Source organism: Haliotis rubra, unplaced genomic scaffold (assembly GCF_003918875.1).
Source record: "Haliotis rubra isolate DU_JTF1 unplaced genomic scaffold, ASM391887v1 Scf216, whole genome shotgun sequence".
Lineage (NCBI taxonomy): Eukaryota > Metazoa > Mollusca > Gastropoda > Lepetellida > Haliotidae > Haliotis > Haliotis rubra.
In genome coordinates, this window is record NW_025766181.1 from 265,347 (window position 1) to 293,244 (window position 27,898).

Below are 27,898 nucleotides of genomic sequence, written 5' to 3' on the forward strand. Positions count from 1 at the left end.
GTGAATTACAATTTGGCCGAAGATGTCTTTTTCGTATCTGATATTTCGTACTTTTGGTTTCTAGACTGCGAATAAATATACCTGGTTCTAGTATCTCAAAGTATTTGTTTCTTCGGAAGGGTAGATTGCAATATGTGTTTTTGAGGGGATCTGGGACAGTTTTGATTCAATCTTCAGGAAGGGTCTGTTTTGGATTAAATTAAGGATTTCAGATATGAGCGATCAAACATTTAAATTAGTTAGATGTATACGAAGCTGTCTCTTGTATCATTAAAAGATGACAATATCATCTTTTTTAAAATATTTATCACGTGTTCTACTGGGATGACCTTCTTATACATAAATGATATAGCTGAATATTTGTTTTCCATAGTTCTAGAACCTTGATATTAATTGGTTGAATTGTAAGACTTTCATTCTGCACGTGATATGTTCATGTTTGATATCGCCATTAGAAGATAACAGTGAAGAATTGATTAGTTGAAAATAGCAACGAAAGGTCAATGATGATAAGTGTGAAGTATGTATACTTAGAAAAGATCATTGTTTGCAGAAATAGTTCACTCTGGAAGGAAATCTCATTAATATGGTATCTTTATATAAATATTTATGTTAATTGCTCTTGTGCTAACTCTTGGGTTATCAGTAGATAATATTACAGTAGGGTACCAAGTTTTTTTTTCACTGTAGGTTTAGAAGACCAATATGTAATTTCGTTAACTGAACTGCTCATGTATTATTAGGTCCCAAAAATGAAATGCATTGGCTTACTTTGAAACATTTTATTGTGTTCAACTGAATAAGTGAAGCAATATTAGGTTTTTGTAGACACGGACGATGGTCACATAAAATCTTTGAACAACATTTATAGTTGATACACATAAACGCGAGAAGTTAACTTCTTGTGAAGAAATGGAAATTATATGTAATTAATGAATAAGTCCCAAGTCCTAGGCAGGTATGTACACCGGTCACGGTTGATTGCTGGTCACCAGCCATTTGCCCTTTTTCCTATCGGTGCTTGATCACAATCCGTCAGGTCTGTGAGAAGTGGTGCACACAAGGAAGAAATGTTTTATTTATCATACAATGGATAGTGTTCTCGGCAGGATAAAGCCAACGGATATTTTCGATATCCGTTGGGGTCATATACGGATATCGATGCAAATTAGAGAGGTCATATGCAAATTTCAGGGACTACTTTCACAGTGTAAACAAACATGGCGTCAAGGGTCGGCGGTCGTGTCCGGATTAACGGCCGTGGTTACGGTACTGTCAGTGCTTTGATCCCAGAAAATTCATGCCTGGTTTTGATAGATGGAGTAGATTACAAAGCGAAGATAGAAATTCATAGGCTTACGAAGTTACCAACATCAGTTCCCCGACCGATTGTCAGTGTTAGCGAGAGAACGGTGCACAGTGTCACGCTAACATTAAAGCGTATTTGGTTGTTCAAAAGGTTAATTGAAGGTTTCTGAAGTTCCACGTGAGTTTGTTGTTATTTTTCAAACGTAAGCTAAGATTTGTTGACAACAATACGTGCTTTAGCATAAAAGCTTACTGGGAACTAGATGACCGCTGAGTGATCAGGGCTTGCGACGTAACGTATTACTCCGCACATATTTGTGACGTCATAGACATTCCACGAAGTTTAGTTTCATGATTTGTGGCATTTGAAATCGCATTTTATTAAAATTATAAAGCAAAAATGACATTGTATGATAAATAGGTTATCACACTCGTGTGTTTTGGGATGGTTAATATCCTGCATTAGGAATAAACACTATGTATTTAGATCGCCAAGGCTCGCTAAATACAATGATTATTCCTAATGCAGGATATTAACCATCCCAAAACACACTCGCGTGATAACCTATATGGATGTCAACTTCTTTATATTGAGGAACGCAATGTTTAGTTTCGTTTCTGTTCAGATTCTATTTAGATTGGGAGCGATGTGCCTTATTTTCTGGAGATTGTTCTGTTCCACTTTCCTCATAAATGTTCAAAAGGTTCCACGTTTACAAAATTATCACGTTCCTTGATATGGTGAACTCTTAATTTTACACCCGTATCCTTTAAGTTTCTGCACCATACCCCAGACCTTAAAATGTGGCTTTCGTAAATTCATTTCAGAAGCAGCTTTGTCAGTGGATTTTGCTTAAACGTACAAGTCATGGCATGTGAAAGTCTTAGAAATTATAAATTATGGACTTTGGCATGTCGACAGAAATACTTTTCTGCCTGCTCCCAAGCCATTCTACGTATTTTGCAGTCAATGTTGAAACATGGTTTCGGGTTTAATCTCTCAGTGCATAGAGTATGAAAAAAACCAATTGGCCTTGGTTGAATCCCACGTTGGTGAAAAGCAGTTAGATTCAATTGAAAACTGGACACTTCAGCGTGAACTGACCGACTTCGCACACGACTGTGTAATAACCCGTATAGAGTTTCAATGCACACGTACTACAGGATCCTCAACATGAGGTCAAATGGTAGTATTTTTAGATAAGACACAATTGGCACACTAAATCAACTATGAAGTCATTATGTATGGGATACGACGAACCAAACGTATTGAAGAAATACGGTAGACTACGAACCTGTGTGACGATTCCAAGAAATTGATGCGTTCAGTGTCGCATATGATACTTCGAACCCTTATTCGAATGCAAGAAGATGAAGCTGGGGCCTTCTCCCAATGTCCGTCATCAGATTGATAGGTATAGATCCTAAGGCACTGATAATATTGAACAAACTTTATGGATAACAACTTACTTTTATTTCGTGGGTGCGACGTTTCGATACAAATTCTTGCAGAAACAGAATCATAGTAGTGGACTCTGTTTGACATGTTACAATGCGTGCAGAGTCAGCCTAGTGGTTGAAGCGTTCGTTCGTCACGCCGAAGAGCCGGGTTCGATTCCCCGTATGAGTACAATGTGTGAAGCCAATTTCTGGTGTCCCACACCCTGATATTGCTGGAATGTTGCAAAAAGCAGTTCACTCACCCCAAATGATTGCGTCATTATTCTCGTTCATAGCGTGTGACCTTGAAAATTCATTCAGACAAATATTTTGGCACGTTTGAAATTGGATGAGTAAATAGTTTCCTTTTGTTTCGTCGAAGAAATTTCCCATCCTTCTTTTACCTAAAACAATATACGCTTATCGTAATCTCCCAAATACCACAGAACCTCAGAATCGGTGGTTGTAGCTGTGTCAAACGAAGTTTACAGTACAAATTCTGTGTCAGGGTTTACTTCAAAATTGGTTAATTGTGCTTTTTTCCGTCCTTCCGTCTCCATGATTGTCAAGAGGGACACATTTTCTCAAACACCATTTAAAGGGAAAGTGTGCATGAAAAAAATCAATTTTATTCGTAAGTGAAACAAAATGGTTTTAAGAATTAGGTAATATTAATGTTTAGAAACATGCACTTTTTTCACATCATAATTAGAACGCTCTAAATATGTGTTATGGCATTATGACGCATTTGTTAACAAGGGTCAGAGTTACCTCCCTTGGATTATGACATAATTGATTTAGACTGATCTCCTGTCAATTGTGAAAAGTAATCGAGTGCAGAAATGTGTAAATAAAATACGAAAGATTGTTTTAAACATATTTTATTCACTGAGTAAAGGATTAGAAACACGTTCTCCAGCTTAGAATACCCTCTCCTTGGTATGTACATAGATACTTTAGATTTCCGCAAATAAAGATGACAGATAGTGGACAAGAAAGTATGATATAAGTAAAAAGAGACAGAGCTTATACTGAATAATATCAATACGCTATACAAATCGTTTTGTCTCACTAATGAACGATTGCACTAACTTGAATACTTTTGCATTTTCACATGATGATAGGTCTGCACTTCCTTCTAACAAAAGTTTAAGGTCGACTGAAATACCTGCTGATGAACAAATGCGCTTAACTGATAACATGAAGTTACCTCTTTGTTGTTTGTACAATGGACATTCAAACAGATAATGATACGAGTTCTCAATAAAATCACCACATATACAAATAGGATCAGTTTTCATTCTAACTCTGTACAAATCAAAGTTCAAATAACTAACTGAATAACGCAACTTGGTATGAATAAAATTTAATTTTCTTTTACCACACGAATAATACTGAGGTGCATATGCATGGTTATCAGTTTTACATGATTTAAAAGTTGAAACACTTTTTGAATTACGAACGGTGGTAGGTAAATTGTTCAAAGAGCATATTGTAGATGTAAAGAAGGATTCTTTTGAATGTTTAAGTCTTGGAATAGGAATCGATATATTTAGAGAACTGCGTAGATTATAATTTGATTTAGAACTAACATTCAAGGGAAGCAGTTCTGGAGGGTATGGAGGAGCCATTTCATTTTGAATTTATACATCAAACATAGTTTTCGTTTTCTACGACGATATGCATACGAAAGATGCATGATAAGTACATCTGTTTTAATTTCCGCAATTCTTGCATCGATGCTTTTCCATGTATATTGCACATTGTGTGAAGCACCATTTCTGGTGTCCCCCGCCGTGATATTGCTGGAATATTGCTAAAGGCGGCGTCAAACTAAACTCACTCACTCACTCCATGTATATTCTGTAAGTCATGAGGATGTGTAGTACAATGATACAAAGGGTAAATTCTGTAATCTGATTGTCTACATTTCACACAAACTTGTGCTGTTTTCCGACACGACGTTCGATATCACACCTGGCGTATTTCGTTGATTTCACCGAGATGCTTGGTATTACCATGTAATTGTATCACCGAGATGCTTGGTATTACCATGTAATTGTAACATGTATGAGGAGTTAAGGGACTCATGTAATAGAAGCTGAGTTTGAATCATACGTGACCTAGGAGTAACATAACCGGCACACGTGTAACGTGAGCTTATATACACTCCGCAATGTGGCGGGAATATCACCTCGGCGTTCGTGTGTTTGCATTTTCCAAAACATCCTTAGCGAATCCAGGGCCATCCACAATCAATGGTGATACGTGTGATCACTAATATGCATTTTTTTAAATTTATTTCTCCGAGTGAATGTTCGATAATTAGATTTCAAAACATCCACAAAATAAATGAATGGTGATTCCTTCTATATGACTGTAGACGATGTATCCAGCTTTCGCCCTCATTACAGCATGGAAAGGGAATTTCCCACAGAATTTCAAAACTGTGAAGTGCATTTATATTCGGGATGCATTTGGATATTCTTTCGATATCAAAATGAGGATTGAAGAGGATGGACATATGTTTTTTTAAAAATTGTATTTTCAATGATGGCTATGTAGTTATAGAGCGTACAATTTCTAATTTCCATAACAAATGATACGTTTATTTGCATTTAAGGCAACGTGGCGCGTAGTGATGCATATGTATTACATGCTCAAAGTGCGCTGTTTCTGCAGATGTATAATTATGCATGAAAGAGGATTTCTTTTCAAACACAACGATACAATTCTATCATCGTATTATCGAACCCTCGTTCATAGGTTCCTTGTGTGCCCAAGGAACACAGCTCTGAGCAGACCCCTGCCACTTAGATGACCGAGCCACAGAAACCTAAAACTACGAAGTTACTGATGATACTACTAGGCACATAAAGAAACTGTGCATACAAAAATTTAAAATTTATCAAACCTGTGTAGACACATAAGGATTCAAACTCAGAGATTAGTGACATGTATACAACATGCATGCACGTGCCACGTTCCGTGACGTCAATGGCTTCGTCCTTGAGACGTGCAATACGTTGTTGCACGTGCATTCCGGGAAAGAAACGGAGCAAATGAATGCCACACAATACTGTCACTTTGGAAAGCTCAACCCCTGCCCTTTGCGATCGTTCAAAAAATTAAACGGTTATTGAAACGCATAGCATGCCAAAGGCTCACGTCTGCACAACGTCATGAGGCCATTGGGATGGTCCGTGGTGGAATGTCTCAACGACAAGTGGCTGCACATTTCCACTGCCACCGGAACACCATTTCTGCACTGGTGAGACGCTACCAGAACACAAATGACGTCATCGATCGGCCACGTTCCTGACGTCCTCGTGTAACAACGCCAAGACAGGACATATGGATAAGGGTGACCCATCTTCGCCACAGGTTTCAGACTGCAGTGATGACTGCCCGAACCATCCCAGGACTTCGCCGTACCCACGCCAACACAGTTCGACAACGTTTACGTCATCACGGGATCAGACCACGACGTCCCGCCATACGGCCTATCCTGACACAACGTCATCGACAAGCTCGCAGAATGTGGTGCCGAAATCATGTCCTCAGACCCTTGTTTTGGTGGAGAAATGTTGTTTTTACAAATGAGTTCGGGGTTAACATTTCCCATAGTGATGGACGTCAACGTGCCTATAGACGCGTGGGAGAACGTTATGCACAGGCCTGTGTCTTGGAGAGGAATCGCTTTGGTGGTGGTGGTTCCAAGATGATTTGGGGTGAAAAAACAGCACGCCAAAGAACCTCTTTGGTGATTGTTCAGGGCAACTTAACTGGTGTGGGCTACAGGGATCAGATTCTTCGACCTGTGGCAATTCCTTTTCTGCAACGTCATGGCCCTGGGTTAACAGGACAATGCCCGCCCTCATACGGCAAGGGTTGCTATGGATTTCTTGCAACACCACAACGTTGACTTACTGAATTGGCCTGCAAATTCACCGGATCTCTCCCCGATAGAGCATATTTGGGACGAGATGCATCAACGTCTACGCCGTCTTCCTCATCCGCCAGATAACGTCCTTGACCTAGCAACAGAACTTGAGAGAATCTGGCGTGACATCCCACAAGCCTTCCTTGCACGTTTGATAGGCTCTATGCGTCGTCGATGCACTGCTGTTCTCAATGCCGATGGTGGACATACCCGTTATTGAGCTTGTGACATGGTCGTTTGACCCCTATCCCGCTTGTGGACTTGTGGACTTGTAACGTCATTGTGATTGACTCATGATCCCTCCATTAAAGGTTATATGTACCTTTGACATTGTTATCGTACTTATCAACTGGGATAATATTTTGACAATGCACAGTTTCTTTATGTGGCTAGTATATAATGACCTTAAGATTAGAAAAGAAACTTTGGAACATTGCTTAATTGTATTTTGTAAATAGTGGTCACGGAATTCAACCCCTAGACCTTTTGGTGACAACCTGCATTTGTAAATACATGAGTAAACGCAGACCAGATTCCATCATGCATCTTGAATGGCCCTTTTAAAAGAATGCAACTTAATTATTTCTCAAATGGATACATAAGTCAGGGAGTTGTTACGAAAACAAGGAAAACAATATTCCATTTTATTATGGTTTTTGGTAATCTTTCTGCTATCTCTGACGATGAAATTATAACATTTACTATTATACAATGACATTTATAATTATGAGCAAATGTCATCCCATTTGGTTTGTTTCGCGATAACGGTTTCAGAAACACACCATACATAGCTTCAATGTTCACAGTCAGTTGTTTTGTTAAAGTTATGTGAATTAATGTTATTGCCTTTGTCGGTCAATAATATGATGTAAATGTTTAATAATCAAATACGTTGCCAAGTGGATATTTAGAGAAGTAAGCATCCTCAGAAGTGGACCTCCTTCACAAAGTGCTTTTCCTTGTCGCTGGCTATCTTCAGTGGAACGTAGATGCTGCCCAAGTCGCAGTTGAACCACCACCTGAGAGTGAGACGTGGAAACATCCACATAGCACGATGACGGTCGATTGGTAATAGGCGGTGGTAGTAGTCTCCGCTGAAGAAGTAGAATCCACCGCTGTTCATGAGTCCGGCGGAGTCCAGAGGGGGAAGATAAGATAATGCCGGGTGTTTGCTTAGTTTCTTTGGCTTCTTTGCCTTGAGTCCTCTGCTGCTAATCTGAATCTCCCATATCTTATTCCCTGCGGAAGAAAAACATCAACGACTCAATGAAGATGCTTCACGCCATGGCTCCGTACCACAAAGAGATCTTAGCGCTACGTACATCGCGAGTGCATGTTACATTATTGTACATTCTGTTATACTTACGACAGCCTATCCCCGTTCCACAAAGATATCTTTCCTCCAAGACGATCGTTCCTCCCTTACTTTAACCGACTTACCTGAGATCGCATTATGAAATGTACCCGTGAAGATCCGGGTTAGAATATTGATCTTCAGTAACCAATGCTTGTCGTAAGAGGCGACTAACGGGGTCGGGTGGTCAGGCTTGCTGACATGGTTGACACATGTCATCGGTTCCCAATTGCGCAGATTGATGCTTATGCTGTTGATCACTGGATTGTCTGGTCCAAACTCGATTATTTACAGACCGCCGCCATATAGCTGGAATATTGCGGCGTAAAACTAACCTCACTCACTCACTCACTTTATGAAATGGTTCAGACATACGTTTACTGACCGATGAACAGCAATCGTAAGATGCTAAGGGAAATGGCCATGGCTAGACATGCTCAGTTGGTATTGATACAGACATGGTGGAGGCAGCATGTTTTGTGTAGATGTAGCTCTGTGATGTCCTAATCATCACTGCAACATCACAATGTGGGTTATCTGGGTTTATGGAATTTCGAATACATACATATGTATGTATATGCATATGTAAGGAAAGGATATACTGGTATTAGTAAGGACGTGATGGTGGCAAGGTGCTATGAGTGGGCGTGGCTTACCCATCATAATTATAGCCAGGGTCAACTGGCATACACTTTCACAAAGATCCGAGATAAAATTGGTCTTCTGTAACATATCTGTAGATGACTAACTTCTGATGACTAAACGGCCCTAAGATTGGGATCGTAGCCAATGTGTTAGGTTCTTACGAAGGTCGACTTGGCTGAGACAGCTAACCAGGTTCGTCGTCTACCAATTGCGTAGATGGATGCTCATGCTGTTGATCACTGGATTGTCTAGTCCAGGCTCGATTATTTACAATCCGCCGCCATATAGCCGGAATGTTGCTGAGTGCGGCGTTAAATAACAAACAAAAACTCAAACATTTAACCTTATGTACAACTCTGACATGTCATACCTTTTGTGAGGTAAAACGCGTTGCTCTTCATCAGTTTGAAAGCTGCGTCTATTCCCCTGGTTTTGATTTTAAACTCCTCTGTGATATATTTGGGATAGCCAGTCTCCACTACAAACTCTTTTGGTTCCCAAATCTTCAGAAGGTTCCTTCTTTTGTACTGATACTTCCATACAATGTCGTCCTGAAAAGGATTCACAGTGTAATACTCAAACATCTCATACATTTCATGGTCTCCATACTCAAACATCTCATACATTTGATGGTCGCTATGCTCAAATATCTCATACATTTGTTGGTCTCCATACTCAAATCTCTCATACATTTCATGGTCTCCATACTCAAATATCTCATACATTTTAATGGTCTCCATATCATACTATCTTGCTGCCCCTGATCCCCATATGCACTATGAAGTTCCTTCCTTTAACGTCCGACACGAGTATGGTGCTGACACACACTTGACGCTCCCCCAAAAGCAATTTGTCAACGACATTTACCTTGAAGAGGTACGTGATGAATCGGACCTTCCTTGTCCAGCGAGAGGTGTAATAGTAACTGACAGCGGCGTCCACTGTTTGTGGTCCGGGATTGAACACATCACCAATTGGTCTGGGAAGTCAGGATCAACGCTGTTTTCGTTGAATCGGAATACTTCCATACCTTAAATGTTAACCACCAGAATCAATAAAGTCATTGTTACGTTGGAAGCACAAAGGCCGACAATTTTGCAGCTCATGTGCTTCTACGGCTCTCAAAATCATAACTGATTAGTGATACCTTTCGTCATACGGTCTTGTATCACCATGGAGCCGTATGCACAAATCTAAGCATGCATGAATCAGACGAGCTGTTTCACTACAGCAGTCTGAGTGTGAGGTCTAACGATGACACAGACCATGAATACTTAGAGCTCTCCCCGACGGGAGATATTTAGTCTGACGCTCAGCATTTTATGAAAGAAAAGTCATAAACCAATCTCCACAAAGTATGATGAAGTGAGTGAAATCATAAGTGAGTGAGTGAGTGAGTGGAAAGTATTGAGTGAGGAGTGAGTGAGTGAGTGAGTGAGTGAGTGAGTGAGTGAGTGAGTGAGTGAGTGAGTGAGTGAGTGAGTTTAGTTTTACGCAGCACTCAGCAATATTCCAGCGATATGGCGGCGGTCTGTAAATACATGCATTCGAGTTTGGATCAGATAATCAAGTGACCAAAACCATGATCATCGACGCATTTGGGGTACGATGACATGTGTCAACCAAGTCAGCGAGACTGACCACCTGATCCCGTTAGTCGCCTCCTCCTCATGACGTGAATGTGAGAGGTTCCACACATCTTCGTGTTAGACCCGTGAAATCAAAGCAAAGAGACAGGAATAAAAGGTTTTACCTTTGAATCCGTACGTTTTGTCGTCACCTGCAACGTCTATGGCGTCCATTTTGCCATTTCCTCTGCACACCGGATTGGGATGCAACGTCGGCGGTGGCAGCGTTGTACTGGTTGTTGTTGATGGTGTGGCTTTGGTAGTTGTGCGCCTTCTTTGTTTTGTTGTAGGTTTCGGCGTCTTGCGCTTCTTCTTTCTTGTTGTGGTATGGAGAGTTGTTGACGTTGGGGATGACGTTGTCGTCGTTGTTGATGGTGTGGCTTTGGTAGTTTTGCGCCTTCTTCTTTTGTTGTAGGCTCCGACGTCTTGTGCTTCTTTTTTCTTGTTGTCGACTGGGGAGTTGTTGACGTTGTGGGTGACGTTGAGGTTGTGGTTGAGGTAGCTGACGTTGTTGCAGTTGTTGCTTTTGTTTTCAGGAATGTTGTTTGTTTGGTGGGGGTGGTTCTTTTTTCCGCCTTTTTCTTTGTTGTAGGCACAGCTGGCGTTACTCGTCTCTTCTTGGTACTTGCTATAGTAGTGGGCGTTGTGGTTGTGTTTGGGAAAACGGTCGACACACCTGGTGGTCCTGAAAGAGCAAGTCATATATGTGTTGTGCTATTGTAATTATCAGCATAAGATTACAACCACTGATCCCCGCGAGTATCCGGGTCAGACAAAAGTATTTTGAGTAACTCATCTGCGATGGTGATCGATAGGGCCTACTGCTTTTGTAATTGGTGTGTTGGTCACGCGTGATCTATGACATGTTATTGCAATTAGAGACTCATGATGTTAATCACTGGGTCAACACTCGAATTTACTGAATGCGGCATTAAACAACACAACAAAATTATGAATACACAAAGCCATTTAGAAAGTGGTCAAATGTAACACAGGTTATATCTGGGATTACACCTTCTCAGTAATACTGACATTGTGTGCTGACAATTAGGTGCCTGACTCTGAAGGTGTGGGTTTGAATCCCGGGTGGGGCTCAACCCAACGACAGTACTAGAATTTGTACTTTCCTTAGACGGTGTAATCTCAGATGTGAACGTGTTTGACACTAAGATAACAATACCCCAATCTAATCAATGACTTCTTTCAGTTGTTGACATTTGCGTGAAAGCAGTAACATTACATGATGAAACGTTAATACATATAAGTTGCATAAATAACTAATTGGTTATGTAACTACAGAGTAGTGATAGGTGTTTCATTTCACATTTAGCTGATACCCTCTGATGCTGACAAGGGAATTGCGGTAGACTTTCTGGGTATTAAAGATCCCTCTGACACCCTTGATCTGCAAGGTTTAGGGGTAAACTATACCTTCGTCATGTGATGGAAGTTGTTGATATGAATGTCATAGATGCCCTGTTCTTTGTTGAACTTTGTCCCCGAATGCGATAAATTAGCAAAGTTTATTCGAAAATACATCTACTGTTTATCAATTCATATGCCCTTGACAACAGCTACTGCAACAGCTGTTCTTAGACGTAGTTAAACATCCATGCTTGACGTGATTTTGAAATACTTATATTGGGTCACTGACAGGACTTCACGAACTGTAATATTTACAACATGTAGCCATATTTCACAACTGGGACGTGTTACAAATACAAAGCTATAGATGATACTGATGAAGTAATATTAACAGGAGCACTCTCAACGTTACCATATGGTATCCTTTGCAACTTACCGTACAGTCTTTGTATTGCTTCAACATCCGACGACCCCAGCGTTCCATTACCACAGCCTTGTGCCCACGGCCACATGATGGAATCGGTATCGTCCGAGTGGTCAAGACCAAGAGCGTGCCCAAATTCGTGCACAGCTACACAGAACAATCTTCGTCCTACAGAATTGCGATGACAAGGTATAGGATGAATGCCACAGACAGATGTGTGTAGTGTAAAGATACTGATGAGTGATTTTGCTACAGGTTACCGTAATATTTTACAAAGTGCCGTTACCCGTGAAGATTCGGGTTAGAATTGGTCTTCAGTAACTCATGCTTGTATTAAGAGGCAATTAACGGGATTCGGTGGTCAGACTCGCTGTCTGCAATATCGACCGAAGGCTTCAGACAATGATTTCAATAATTATGGGAGAGTTACACAGGTAAAGATATAATCAAACGATCTACTTACAGAAACTGTATAAGCCACGTAAGTTCTCACATACAGGTGTGGTCGTTTAGGAACTAACAATGATGTTCATGTTGGAGGTAAAATGTAAAACCTCACACTTAAATATAGAATTCAATTTAGTGAAATGCGTTTAAAACCTATAAAGTGTGATTATATTTCTTAATTATAAGCAACATATTTTATACGGACCTGGAGCATCGTCATCCAACAGGATTGTCCACGTCTCTGCTTCGTCAAAGTGAGTGTCTCCTCCAATCAGATTAGTGGGGTATGTAGGTGGAAAGAACGCATGCGCAAGTACTCCTCCTTCGCCATCGAATGGATTGTTGTCACCATGCACACCGTGAACAAACTTTATTTCAATATCCACAGCGTCAGGGGAGGAGACGCGTGTGAAGGTCAGAGCAGTGACATCCGCCCACACCTGAATATCCGCACAGAAAAAGACACCTTGTCTACATACTTTCACGAGCCGTCAACAATCTTCAATCAGGGCATCGACAAGAATCAATACTGTGGTAACTATAGACATTTAGTTAATATTTTAGATTAGAGACTCAACAGTATTGTATTAAAAAATCTGGACGGTCATTCATTGTAACCTTGCTCATTGTTTATTCAATATATTATTGAATATCATAGACTTGTCTGTCTTCTATTTTGTTGGTATAAAGGAGACTCACAAACCTTTTGTCACGGCAATTTCTGAACCGTAACAACTCACTCACTCCACAACTCGGACTAATCTCCCAATAATCCCATTCTTTGGAATATCATCTTTGTAAAGGACTTTGAAATATGTCGTTTATTGTTTGAAAATCTCCAATTTCCAAGAGTGTAACAATTGGTATGTCTGGAGAAAAAGTCTGTGATATCCAGTGTATTGAAAGCCAGCCTTCTGTAATGGAATGGTTAAACAAAAAAGAAATGGGATCTTAATCTACTGAACTGAGTGGCAGTCCTGAGCTTTCACATGTGCAAGCCTGATAGGTTTAGTTCTGGAAGTTTTGGCAGTGCCATGTGTGACAGTGGGGTTGTTGTATGAAACGCTCATAAAATATCGAAACGTGTAGAGGTCATATGGGAGGAAGCGTCAGTATGTGAGTTACTCGTATTTTATATGTTGTAAACAAACAGCAAACTCGATCGTTCCTGAAGTTTAGTGTATATCGAAGACTGGCTGTGTCGATTGTTTTAACCCAACCCTCGTCTTATCTTCTTGCCTAAAAAGGATTTGATTCCAGTCTGAGAGCACCAACGTTTGCAAGCTTCCAACAATATGTTTCAGACATCCTTCAAAATTTGGTTGATTTTGTTTAATATCGCACACCGCAATGTTCCAGCTATATGGCGGCGGTCTGTACATTTAGTCTGGACGGGTCCTTCCAGTGATCAACACCACGAGCATCGATCTAAGAACTTGGGACACAAGTCAGAAAGCCTGACCACCCGTTCCGCCAGTTGCATCTTACGTTGAAAGATGATAATTGTTGTTGTTACAGGAATGGTCTGCTCAGTGTTTAAACTACGTACCTTTTCACGAATTCATTTGACATTCAAGTTAGCAGCATGCCAAACACGTTGTCAACACAGCATACCTGAAACGCATCTGCAAGCGCACGATCAACTTCACCTCTTCGAAGATCAGGTGTATATTGGGTCACGAAATAGGTGAGGTCATGCTTCTTCCATTTCAGAACTGAGAATATATAAAGGAAATACGACACTGAGCAACATTTGAGAAGAACGATGGTAAAAATCATTTTACATGACACTCTCCGCCACTTTAGTAAGTCTTCGACGTGAGGTGCATGTGCATTGTCTGCATAAAACGATTGGAAAATAATAATTTCGTGATAACTTGTAATATTTAGTTACCCAAGTTAACGACGCCATCACAGGGGTTCTGATGCACGCAGTTATAGATGCATCTCGTTATAGCATTCTTTGACATTCATTATACATTGATGTCCTGGCCTAGAATGAGTGAGTTTAGTTTAACTCGGCTTTATGCAATATACGAGCAATATCATGAAATGGGCTTCACACATAGTAGCCATGTCGAGAATCGAACCCGGGTCTTCAGCGTGACGAGCGAATACTCTAACAACTGGTCTGTCATTGAACGCATTGTAAAATCTCAAACAGATTCCACAACTATGAGTCTTGGACTCGCAAACTATATTGGTCGCTTTAGCAAACTAAAGAGTGAAAACTTTATAAAAAAATATTTTGTGTGCCTGGAAGTCCTGTGGAAATAAGACAACTTCCATCACCCACTCTTTGTTGTTTCAAAACGAGGCAAGAAATATGTTTGTACCGCCAGCAATTTGACATGAACAATTGGGTACAAAATATATCACGGACAGACAGTATCAACATACGTGAACGTGCTTCTACACTGCTTTGACAGTGAAACAGACCGGTTGAAAAAACCTGCATTCATAAAAAGATTTTGCGCTTTTAAGAAATATGAACACATGTTTAAGGTACTAAGTTTGAGTCCGATTTCAGAAAAAGATTTGGCGAGTCAGGTTTATTACGGCGTGTTTCTGGCAACATTGGGAACACAATTTTCAATGATGAACTGCTGCACTTTAGACAACACGGCCTCTAGCGATCATGAGAAAACTTGAACGAGGTGAAATGGGTTTGATATAACTGACCTGGTGTGTTCCGAGTATATCTTCGTTTGCCCGGCCGTTCTCTTCTCAGTACATCCGGAACGCCACACCTCTCCTTCCCCATCCACTCTAGCGTAACCTCATCGAGTTTACCTGAGGACAGGTCAGTGGCAAGCGAGTGGCAAATGTTGCAGATGTTAGAGAACTGAAACGACTCTTCCAAGTTATGGCATAAACAGCTAAAACATCTATGCAGTTAGATTGAAGTCGATGCTGCCAGGTAACCAACAATACACACAGTGTTTGTTCGTTGACATCATTACCTAATCTACCTAATTTCCTAATCTACCTAACCTAATAATTACCATAATCTACCTCTGCAGTTAATGTACGATGACATATTCGAAGCAACTACACATGCAGTTGGTAAGCGACGACATATCTGAAGCAATTATCCATGCAGTTGGTGAGCATGACATATTTGAAGCAATTATCCATGCATGTAGTGAACAATGACATATTTGAAGCAACTATCCATGCAGTTGGTACGCGACGACATATCTGAAGCAATTATCCATGCAGTTGGTGAGGATGACATATTTGAAGCAATTATCCATGCATGTAGTGAACAATGACATATTTGAAGCAACTATCCATGCAGTTGGTACGCGACGACATATCTGAAGCAATTATCCATGCAGTTGGTGAGCGATGACATATTTGAAGCAATTATCCATGCATGTAGTGAACAATGACATATTTCAAGCAACTACCCATGCAGTTGGTGAGCGATGACATATTTCAAGCAACTATTCATGCAGTTGGTGAGCGATGACATATTTGAAGCAATTATTCATGCATGTAGTGAACAGTGACATATTTCAAGCAGCTATACACCCCCTTGGTGACCGACGACATATTTGAAGCAACTATCCCTGCATGTAGTGAACAATGACATATTTGAAGCAACTATTCATGCAGCTGCTGTCCGTTGACATAATGTAGAACTCCAATACGTGTACACGCAGTGAGTGGGCGTTGACATACATTCAAACACCTGTCCTCGCATTTAGTGAACGAAGACATAGCCTGAAACAACCATAGACTGAAAGAGTATACTGACATATGGGTAAAACGAATTGTCAACTGGATTCTAATAAACTATTTGGTGAACACGTGTTTCGTAGCTTTACTTTACTTTTGCCGGTGAACCGTTCAATGAGAGGCCACCATTGTGTCCACAAATGATCATTTTAGTATTCAGCTATGTACAGTTTAAGTTTTCGAAAGGCACACAAGTATAGAGCATGATGTTGCACGAATAATGTAGAGAAAAACCCAACCTGTAATGTTTATTCTCGCCAGTTCTTGAAACAAAGCTATGGCTGCATCCAACGCTTCAACAGACTGTGGACCCTGGGACCAGGCTGTGTGTGTTGAGATGTATCCAAATCGAGCCAGCCAGTCCTGAATCAGTTCATCACCCACATATACCCACATATATACCTTCATATACCCACACATATACCCACAAGTATATCTTCATATACCCACACATATACCCACAGATATACCTTCATATACCCACACATATACCCACACATATACCTTCATATACCCACACATATACCCACAGATATACCCATATATACACATATAGTGACACTTAATATTGATTCCTTTCAAATCTTAATACGTCTTGTCAGGCGTCGTTGGGACTTCCACTGAAATAAAATGCCAGTAAAAGGACGTATGGACTTGAAACTTGAATTTGATAAAATAATACTGTCATCAAAACGGAACGTTTTCGTCATATCACGAAGACGGTCGACGTACCGTAATTTCTGTTATCCTACCTCATGTAAGCATGTCCATCTCTGATTGGCTCACGTGACCTTGAACAAATTACCACGTACTCTCGGTGCAGGGCCGTACACCACCCAAGCGGGATATTAATCTTTGAGGGAGAATACATCATTTATACCCCGCCCCAAGGAAAAAAACATGCATCCACGGCAGTCAGTGAACCGCGAACCAGTGGTTCGGATCAACTAGGCAGTACCATGTTACAAACATATATCATTGAATCTCAGTTTGTTTTAAGTTACATTTACCTAATGAGAGATTTGAACATTCGGTAAGATAAATTCGTTGTAGCATTATGATTCGGGGTATACGGGGTCCCTCCTGAGGTTGTATCCACCTCGCCTCCGAGACCTAATACGGAACGCATAAAACCCCGTATACCCCTCATCACAATGCTACAATTTATATTATCATGTGCGATATACGACTATTAAGTGTCGTCAAAGCAGATGTAAACAGTGAGTATATCGAAACACATAGTCACATCCACAATCAAAATCAATAATTACCGCTAGTGGGAATCTCTTCAATGTTATTTTTAAAGTTGTAAACATGCTACATTTCAGAGAGTGAACATTCACACAAGAATTTCATTGTGCACTCCTTCACGAAGGCAAACGATGCTGGTGTCATATGCCAGTTTGTGCCTTTTCAATTACACTTGAAATGGATTGCTCTGTCTGATGGTGCCACAACTGTATTGGTTGCCAATAACCCGACTAACCGTTACAGGAACACCCGACATCTAAATACCTGGGCCTCGTTCCTCAAAGCGATCGTAGCGCTACGACAGTCGTAAGTCTATGTTAAAATATGGGAGTTACGATCATCTTAGCGCTACGATCGCTTTGAGGAACGGGCTTTCTGCGTGCAAATAGGAAGACTTGTGTACTGACATTTCAGTTCTGTTGTTAACTCTCATCCATGACAGACTAGCTGAACAGATGGTAGGTCACAACAAATATACCCAGGATTATTTTTCTCTGCGTTTTATTGTAAATTGAAAGAACTGTTGTTGAATCAGGGTATAGCTATTTAACTATCATTCTTGCAACAGTTTGTAAAACTATAATCGGTTAATTTTGTATAAGAATGTTGTTCAATAAAGATCGCAGTAAGAAATGAATTTGTAAACATGTGACCATACCCTGTTTGAATTGTAAATCAACATATATTTACTTGGTTTAAGCATATTTTATTGTCCAAAAGACAACGGGATTAGGCACAAGTGCACCACTTATGGTCGTCTTCTCCCTGAAGGAGATAACATTATTTGCAGAGATAAAATATGAAGATACACTTTATAAAAGTTTTCTACTTAAGTATTGGTTGAGTGTTGACTGGGCGCCTATGCGGGTCGGACTGAGGATATAATACCGCTCAAAATATTTTCAATTGAATTACATCTCGTCTTAAGGTTTGACTAAGTGGAAAACAAAGAGAGTGAGTGAGTTAATATTTAACGTCACATCGGCTATATTTCAGCCATATCGTGACGAAAATTTATTCGACGTTGAAATGGATTTCGTGTATATTATAATACCTGTCATCAAAGGACTATTAAAAAACTAGACTATCACAGTTATATAGATCGGCTATAGATCGCCAACAACTGAAGGTAGATCACTATACTAGGGCCCATGGGGATTGAAAACAAAGAGAAGTGAGTATACTTTCACATATAAAATGGCGTGTGAGCTAAATATGTTCGTATAGGCAACAAGTCACGGGTCGTGGATGTAAACATCGGTGTGAGTCTTGAGAAATGTTCCTTACATGAGACCACACTGCAAGACCACTGGAAGAACAAAGTGAAGGGGTATGAATAACATTGTATAATATTCATGAGAAAAGTACCCTGCACCAACACGGTGTTGACTTTGAGTGATAAATGTCACCGCTGGCACGTGTGATGTCTATTGTACGGCTGTCCAACCTTGGTAATTGAATCTTTTGCCCAACAACACAACAAGAGGAACCCAAAGAAGATAATCACACCCATGACTGCTTCCTGGTTTTGTGGTATAATATATTAATGGGTAACCCCTTAGGATGACGACTATAAATAGTTCCAGTAAAATGTTTAGATTCATGAACTACAAGCATACAGTCTATATTCTAGACCTTCCAATCTGTTTACTACTGTTACTCTCAGCACTGGCACATAAGGAGAGTGTTTAATCGATATGTAGCTGTCACGTCTCCATGCGAGAAAGGGTTGACTTAGTTTGATGTGATAAAACAAAACAGTGTGATTTGTTCGGAATAAAATATCCGTGACGCGACTGCTAAGTAGTAGCTATGCATTATATCTGAGTTAATTCAGCTACTTAAAACAAACATCTTTGTCAGTTTGCACCAACACAGCTAACGGTACCCATCAATCTGTTCGTTTGTGTAGCGTGACGTTTCTTCACTTGATCCGACGGATCTTCCTACCATGAGTTAAAGTGATTGCTGTGACATTAGGCGTTCACAAAATAGCACGTTTTCAATCATTGTGAAATCTGTGTTATCAAATGTTAGACGTATTATGTTAATACGTACACCGTATACTTTCTGTGGCTGACATTTTCCGACTTCCCCATGAACTGCCAAGTACTTGCTATATTACTATCAGCCCAAATGAATTTTCACACTAGGCTAACGTTCGTAGATTCTAATGCTATCAACTAAACAATTATCTGATGTTAGCAGGAATAATTCTTCTTTATATACCTAATTAACAGCAGAGGCGGTGGGGTAGCCTAGAGGTTAAAGCGTTCGCTCGTCACGCCGAAGGCCCGGGTTCCATTTCCCACAATGTGGGAAGCCCATTTCTGGTGATGTTACTGGAATATTGCTAAAAGCGGTGTAAATCCAAACTCACTCACTGTGAAGCCCATTTCTGGTGTCCCCCTTCTGGAGTATTGCTAAAAAAGTGGTGTCAAGCTAAACTCGCTAAACTAATTAGCAGCAAACGTGTTGTCGTCCTGGTTATTCGTTACATTAAAGTGAGTAAAACACACAGCTGCAGCATGTGTTGTCCAGTCTATCTAGTCGATATAATTAGTTGTACTACAGTGGGTTAGGTCGCTGATTCGTGCCAGAACCATTTGATCATGATTGTCACGGAACAGGGTTTTCTGCACAAAGCCATGAGTACCACCAAACTGGTAAACGTGTAAGACATGCGTTTCTCATACAGGATGCTGTCCCCTCGTGATATATCTGAAATATTGATTCAAGCAACGTCAAATCCTAAACTGTCTTGAAATAAACAACTTCTTACCACTGCTTCAAGGGTATTTCGTGGTCTGTGGCGATTCTGTGGCACCAAATCACATGATCCATTATGGGGATGCGCCACGCCTTGCCCCGCCCAGAGGAGAACTAGGACTGCTGCAGGGAGCATTGCTAAGCCTACTGTTATTATGGTTGATGGTTTAAACTCATAGAAATATATGGCACACGATTCAAGTGTAGGAAGCTAGGCTCTTCCTATAAAAAGGAAACACCGTGTATCCTTCGGCATACGGGATATACGATAAGGCAGAAACTATTCGTCAATGTGATTATCGTCGAATATAAGAATCTAATGCAATTATTTCATTAACTTCAATTGTCATTATAAAAAATATATACATTCGCCCGAGGTATTATGTGAAAATATTTGCCTGTGTGATACTAAGGTTAGAAACTAATAACAGGCTGAACTAGGGAAATGTTTCTTTATTACTTTGAGAGTCACACACAGAGTGTGTGTGAGTGTGTGAACTCGCCTGGGCCACCAATAACCTTTATATTATTATGGAGATGTTGATTAAACAATAATTTACTTCTGTAACGAGAAGCAGGTATTCTATATCTAATGTCAGTGCAGCTGATGATGTACAATGTGTATACTGCTATGACATATAACCGTCTTTAATTCCCTGATGCATGGACTAACGTAAAAACATGTGTAGGATTGATTGGTCTGCAAACAATCGTGCCTTTATTCGGGAAGAACCCATGCGTCATGCAGTGAATACTTACTGTTTTAGGAATGTTGAGTGAACAACGGCTGATACCCTAAGGCCAGGACATGCTTACCCTTCTCACGAACACTAACTTTCAGTGGTCCTTGCAATATCATTTTCACAGCTCTTCTGCCCCTCTCACCAAATGGAATCTGTTTGTGGGGATAGTTAAGACTCTGTATTATTTACGCTGGCTATTTATATTTATCTATTTCTATGTCAAATCCAGATAACCAAATGCTTCGCATCCGGGAATGGAACGCTATTCCTCGTGCTGCCATGTATATAAACATGGCAACATGGCTGGCTCCACAAGAATTAACTTCCACAATTCCCAATGCGTTACAACAGTGGCCGCGAATACGATGACACTGATACTCATCTATCTTGTGTTCAATGAGATTGAATTTAAAACAATGCATCGGCTTTTTAGTCAGTACGTTGATTCTTCACAATAAAAGTCCAACCCACAATTCCCAATGCATTACAACAGTTGCCGCTAATGTTACCTGATACCGTTACCTGTATGATACTGTTACCTATATGATACTGTTACCTGTATGATACTGTTTGAACTGCTCAATTCATTGGCGTCGTATTGACATGACATCGCAATGTCCAATCCATTTACAATCCCAATACATACAATTTGTAGTCAATACGTTCTTATTTTTTGGAATTTGTTTTTCAGCTCCAATTATACAAGGGGGCGGTGGGGTAGCCTAGTGGTTAAGGCGTTGGCTCGTCACGCCGAAGACCCGGGTTCGAATCCCCACATGGGTAAAAAGTGTGAAGCCCATTTCTGGTGTCCCCCGCCGTGATGTTGCTGGAATATTGCTAAAGCGGCGTAAAACCAAACTCAGTCAGTCAGTCAGTCCAATTATACAAGGTGACCTTTCAGGATTTGCGCAGAGTATATTATATTCGATAAATGGCAATGTGAATTTTAGATGGATGATTGTACTTAAGTGCAGGATTAAGTAATTCCCCGCGTTTCAATGATCACACGAAAGCTTTTGTAAGCACACATGTAAATGGCTAAATACCTTTCATCGGGATTAGATCCGTATAGTTTCAATGACATATCGTGTTAGTGGAAGTTAAACACTATGTACTGAGTTACATGACACCTGTGTTTTCCTATCAACTTGTAATTCTTGTTTTGTCATCACACCGTGATTCCTGTAACTTCCCCAGCTATAAGCTATTAGCATTGTGGCAGTGAAATCCATTCGTTCGTGCTATAACACTAAAACCGTGCATTCGGGTAGGAGCTGAGTATTTCATACACCGAGTAGTAATGCCACTCTCTCTGTAAGCAACCGCACCAATCTGTTAATTATTTATAGCCGTTTCACACAAAGGTAATAGATATCACTGGCTGTCAGAGCGTTATTGTCGGTGGATACCGTTGAAAGAGCTGCACGCGGACAACAACTCGTGTACATGTGGACTGACCGAAGCCGAACCATTCCGACCACACTGGGGTATACTGCGTGAACATGACAGCCAGAATGATTCTGGTAAGTACCGAGTGACAAGATGATAACACACTACCAAGATGTTGTCAAATTAGTACAAAAGTTTTCAGTACAAATGTTTGCCGTATTTCATGTGTTTTCAGTATTGCATTCGAAAGGTTTTGTGGCAGACATGTGAATGACATTGCGACATTTTGACTTACAAATATGTCCGATGCTGTTCCCTGTTTTGAAATTGTTCCCGTGTTCAGGCTCGTGTTCATGTTAACCTTATGATATAATCGGAACCGAACGGTACTGTTGGCAGATTTTAACCCGACAAACACATGTGTAACAATGTGTCTCATCCCTTTACCCAAAACAGGAGATGTGAAGCAAGTTGTATTTAATGTCGCGTTCAAAATTAATTCCACTATATAGCGATGTAAAGTCAAGTGTGTGCATGTGTGTTTGCGTATGCTAGCTAGTATAGGTGTGTCTAGCTACCTATACATGTCACTATCACCGGAAAATTACAGAGGTGACCCTTTAGAATAGCAGGTTACTGTTTAAATGGACACTCGACTCAGTGACATGAAATTGATTCCGAGCCGTCCAACCGAGCACCAGGCAGGGAAGAGTTGCCCCTGTGGTTTATATGATCACAAAGTTTTTTTGGCATGAGCTTGTACATTTGTCAAGTCAGATATCCCCATCTGTGCAGATTAGAGTTTGTTGATGAAGGCATCTGACCGGTTGCATTATGTGAGATTAATGTGTGAAAACAATCTGCATGAACAAGCAGCATACATGATTCTGTCCTGCATGAAAAGAAACAAATTCTTTGTTTTTTTATATTTAACAAATTTAAGAACAGCCACGTCAGTAATGAATCTCTGAATCCCGGCGATCGGAGATGGGCGATGGGCGATGGGAGATGGGAGATGGGTGATGGGCGATGGGCGATGGGCGATGGGCGATGGGTGATTGGTGATGGGCGATTGGTGATTGGTGATTGGTGATGGGCGATGGGCGATGGGTGATTGGCGATGGGCCAGAGGCGATGGGCAATGGGAGATGGGCGATGGGAGATGGCTGATGGCTGATGGGCGATATGTGGAAAAATCTCTATATCTTTCAATCTCTGTGATATACTAGTTTTACTATCCTTTGCCGACAGATTTTATATTATAACATTATAAAATATATACGTATGAACTGTTTTAGTCACGATATGGCTGAAATATTGCCAAAATGACTTTAAATTTAAATTCACTCACTCACTAGTATTTCAACTGAGAGGAGATAATGTAAATATATTTGGTTTAAATCAGCAGCGCACCTGCTGTGTTTCACTGACTTCCAGTGATCCATTGACACAGTGTTTACAGCAATGTCTTCACCGTTCACTGTAAACAACAAACCGTCGTTTAACAAAAACAGCACACGAAAAAACGGAAATTTAAAAATTAAAATCAATTAAGTGGTGAGCCTCCCAATCGAGTCGAGTTTTCCGGGCGTGAAATGGACGGAAAACGATGCTTTCTGCTCAGCTTTGTACACTTACTTTGGACCTGGTCCCTGAGGGATGTGGTGCCTAAGACTTCCCCTGAGGGACAGTAGGTGTCTGGCGGCTGCCGTGCTCGTAGATCGGTCCCATCAGGTTTGCTAACAAGTCGTTTCAGAACACGTGACTTGTCAGTGGAATTCAGACAGCCGTCAAGAAGTTACACCATACCATGCTGCCAAGTCTATTGAGATCACATTCCCTCCGGTATACACATATACCTATATAGGACAATCAGTTTTGCATTTTTATGACAACATTGAAACAAATTTAATTATAAAAATACGAGATGCTGCTTTACTTATGGCGAAGCGCCATATACAAATGTATTTTCCATTGGCCGAAGATTGTTTTTTGTAGTTACTAGAGTATCTATGATTTACAGGTCTTTTTACAATAGACAATGCTTCGTGGCGACATCTTATGATGAAAGAATAATAGATGACTTTAACAGATCTGACCGTCTTTCATAGAATACGAATATTTTCATGTTAGTTTCATACCTAATTTTATTGGTTTTAAATAGTTCACGAGGTACATATTGTTTTATTCTTTCAATCGTGTTTATAATTAATTAATAAGGAATAGCCATTTATTATAGCATACCCGTATAGCTCTCTGTGGTTTCGGGACGGCGGGGCAGCCAGGTGGTTCAAGAGTTCGCTCGTCACGCTGAAGACCCGGGCTTGATTCCCCACATGGGTACAATGTTTGAAGCCCAATTCGGGTGTCCCCCGTCGTGATTTTGCTGGAATATTGTTAAAACGGCGTAAAGCCATACTCACGCACTGTGTTGTTTCACTGATGGGATTTTTGGCCAGTTTTAACTTCACACATCTCTGGATTTAGTTTGGTTCAAGATAAATTGTCGGACGAATTTCAAGTGACGCTTAGGATGAAGCCTTCGATACTACAATAAGATCCTTGTCCAAACCAACGCAGTTACACAAACCTTCTCGATACAATTCCCTATTCTAGTGTGTTCCAATGTGGTTTTTATGACCACATTCCTTGCCGTTGTATGAGTTAAGGGTGGATCCCATCAGTGAGCCAGTTCCACTCGCCTCGTTGTAAGCTTTTTCTTACCACTACCATAAATGACATGGATCCACTCTCATTCTTTAACGTGTACGTATATAATTTTAATATTTCAGATACGTTTAACGAAAAGCGTTTACGCCATTTATTCAAAGTTTCAGGGGTCTGGCGAGAAATTGTCTACTAATGGAAGGATAGTTTGTAGCGTTTCGTTTGTCATTCCCTATTATATACCCATGCAAACTTAGGATAGTTATACAGGGGTGCAATACGGATGACGTGGTCAAAGTCCGTATTGCACCCCAGATTCCGTATTGAACCCCTGTCTGCCGCTATGATTTGTTTTATTACCAAAATTCAAGATAAGCGTGTACATGATAATCATAGAACGTCATACTAGTGCATTTGGATGTTTTGTATTGAACTCTAAGATTGCACGGGACCAGGAAACAACTCGTTCTTCTCCCTTGTCTTCTCGACGTTTTTCTGCTCCCATAACATCTTCTCGTTCAATACAAAACATCCAAATGCACTACCATGATGTTCTACATACATGTATGTATATGACAGAATCCCACAAAATATATTCAAATATGATGGCGATTATCATATATGATTTGGAAACGCGTTGCAAAGGAACATGTTGAGGATTTCAATACAAACTATCTTATCGATTAGACACACAAAGGAAACATAGTGGAACTCTGGACATTGATGTCCTCAGTTTGGTAAGCTGATTATTTGGCATCAAGTGTTCGACAATTTCATTCAGAAATGTTTTCTATGATGAGCGAGGTGTATAGTCTAAATCTGAGCTAACACGGATATCTCCCTGATGCTGACTGCCTTAACACGAATGGTTTTAGAAACTAACAGTCGTTTCGTTATGTACATAAGGCAACATGAGAATGACACTGCGATGAGTGACTGAAGGTGACACCACGTGAAAATGAAGGGCTGTAACAGTAGCTTTTTGTTTAGTTTTCAGCAACAAAACACAAGCAAAAACGGATAAGTCAATAACACGGACATAAAAGGCTAATGATGGAACAAAATGAACATAAAGCCTCAGTAAAGCGAATCAAACCTGGAGAAACTGGACGATGCTGCTTATTCATAAAAACATCACAGATAAAAGTTATAAATATTGGATTAAGTTATTAAGAATGAATGTTTCACCTCATCCTTTACTTTGTTGTGAAATGCTTCAATTACATGGCGAACATGTAATAACACGATGCTATTTACAAGTTGTTTTAGCTATGCATGGATTATGCAAGATGTTGGTGATGCCAATATTTTTATATCTACATTCAGAAGACGTTTGATTCCCCACATTCAATCCTGGCAGCAAAGTATTGAATCACCATCATATTTGACACACTATTTTAGTATAAAGAACTTTTTCCAAAGGGAAACTTATACCCATAAACTTGATAGTAGAAACTTAGTTAGGTGGATGTGTAAATTTCGAATATCTCTTCATGATATCAGAGTTAATCAACAACGTAAAAGGAAAGCCAATGATAATTCTGATGTAGAATCTGCTTCTTTGCACGGTGATAGGAATGTGGTAGAAAATGAATACCATGTTTTCTTTATTTGTAATAGATATTCTCTTCTCCGTAATGAATACTTCTTATCCATCAAAAATATTGTAAAACTAGATTAACATTAAAAGAAATATTAAACACACCTGATGCAAATATACTACGTTTAACATCTATATATATATTTGCTACAAATATTTAGTTTAAGATCTTAATATGATTTTGGTCATGTGACAATGATTGTATACCTTACAATACAATTGTACTATGGGCCATGTGACCTAAAATACGGAATAAACTTGATTGAGTAATGCCTATCAAACTTACACAAGTGCACCACCAATGATGTATTTTAACAATTTGCTTAGAGGTTAAAAAAGGCTTGTTCAGCTTGACCTGATCAAGTGAATACTAAAGTATTGCGTGACCGTGTCACAACTGGTTTGGTCTATTATTGTGAAGGGGTGCACCTTTGTCAGTTGATTGTTCACATGGTGGAACAGCCGAGACAAGATCGCCGTTTGACATCTCTGAAATCGTCAGCAATGTCCTAACTTTCTTTAAAAAGAAGCTACAGTTTCGCACAAACACAACATTAATAACGTTCTCTGCTCCCCTACCAGCCGTTTGTGCCATTTGACCTCCCGGGTCATGCGTATGTAGTGATAAGTGACAAGTGACAAGTTTATTAGAACTTGGGGCCACGTGACCCATATTACTAATATAAGAGTAATGCTATTTTTGAGTCCATTATCATTTGCAGAAGCCCGAGGTCTTCCATTAACTGCCCAACGAAGGAGGGCAGTTGAAAAAGACCGAGGGCTTCTGCAAATGATAATGCCCTCAAAAATAGCATTACCGATATTATTGCTAAAATACATGGAATTTGTGTTGAAAAGAAAAAAGGAAACAATTAAGGAATTTGACTGTTAGTTTACCCAAATCAACTTCTGACGGGGTTGACTGCCCGAATGCAATTACGTCATCGAACAATTCAAGTGACGTCACAACAGAAAGTGACGATATTCGACCTTGGCCTTTGACAAGACCATAGCCTGCAACATGTCAAACTATGTCAGTGTTCTGTTTTGGTCCATCAACAGCCTTAATAGTGCAATTGTTAAGGTTAGCACCAACAAGAAAGCCAATATTACCACTATTTAAAGCGGGAATTCGGGTTTCTTTCACTTGTTTGACCCAGAATATCTGCCAGTTGAAAGCC

General features: G+C 40.1%; 2 protein-coding genes across 2 annotated transcripts in view; one reads left to right on the top strand and one right to left on the bottom strand.

Annotated features, from left to right (window-relative positions):
- Positions 1–7,321: 7,321 nt before the first annotated feature.
- On the bottom strand, positions 7,322–20,455 carry LOC124276973 (matrix metalloproteinase-16-like). Its single transcript, XM_046712624.1, has 10 exons — positions 20,332–20,455; positions 16,538–16,661; positions 15,237–15,347; positions 14,169–14,269; positions 12,760–12,994; positions 12,120–12,275; positions 10,444–11,003; positions 9,558–9,720; positions 9,061–9,241; positions 7,322–7,930 (listed from the first exon to the last, which is right to left on the bottom strand). Exons 1-7 carry the CDS (start codon positions 20,452–20,454, stop codon positions 10,480–10,482), a joined length of 1,374 nt encoding a protein of 457 aa, XP_046568580.1. The 5' UTR covers position 20,455; the 3' UTR covers positions 7,322–7,930; positions 9,061–9,241; positions 9,558–9,720; positions 10,444–10,479.
- Positions 20,456–22,373: 1,918 nt separating this feature from the next.
- The window catches only part of LOC124276938 (mucin-1-like), a 33,445-nt gene continuing 27,920 nt past the window's right edge, over positions 22,374–27,898 (top strand). Inside the window, exon 1 of the mRNA XM_046712597.1 lies at positions 22,374–22,584. Within this exon, the coding sequence (XP_046568553.1) occupies positions 22,564–22,584 (21 nt within the window). The 5' untranslated portion in view covers positions 22,374–22,563. The remainder of the gene's footprint in view (positions 22,585–27,898) is intronic.

What these genes read in the sequence shown, in the direction of transcription:
- LOC124276973 (XM_046712624.1), bottom strand. Translation starts at nt 20,454, where the DNA reads ATGCTCCCTGCAGCAGTCCTAGTTCTCCTCTGGGCGGGGCAAGGCGTG. An exon ending in CGCTTGCAGATGCGTTTCAG is followed by an intron (nt 12,995 to 14,168) that starts GTATGCTGTGTT and finishes GCGGATATTCAG; the next exon opens with GTGTGGGCGGATGTCACTGC. An exon ending in AGCAATACAAAGACTGTACG is followed by an intron (nt 11,004 to 12,119) that starts GTAAGTTGCAAA and finishes TTGCTCTTTCAG; the next exon opens with GACCACCAGGTGTGTCGACC.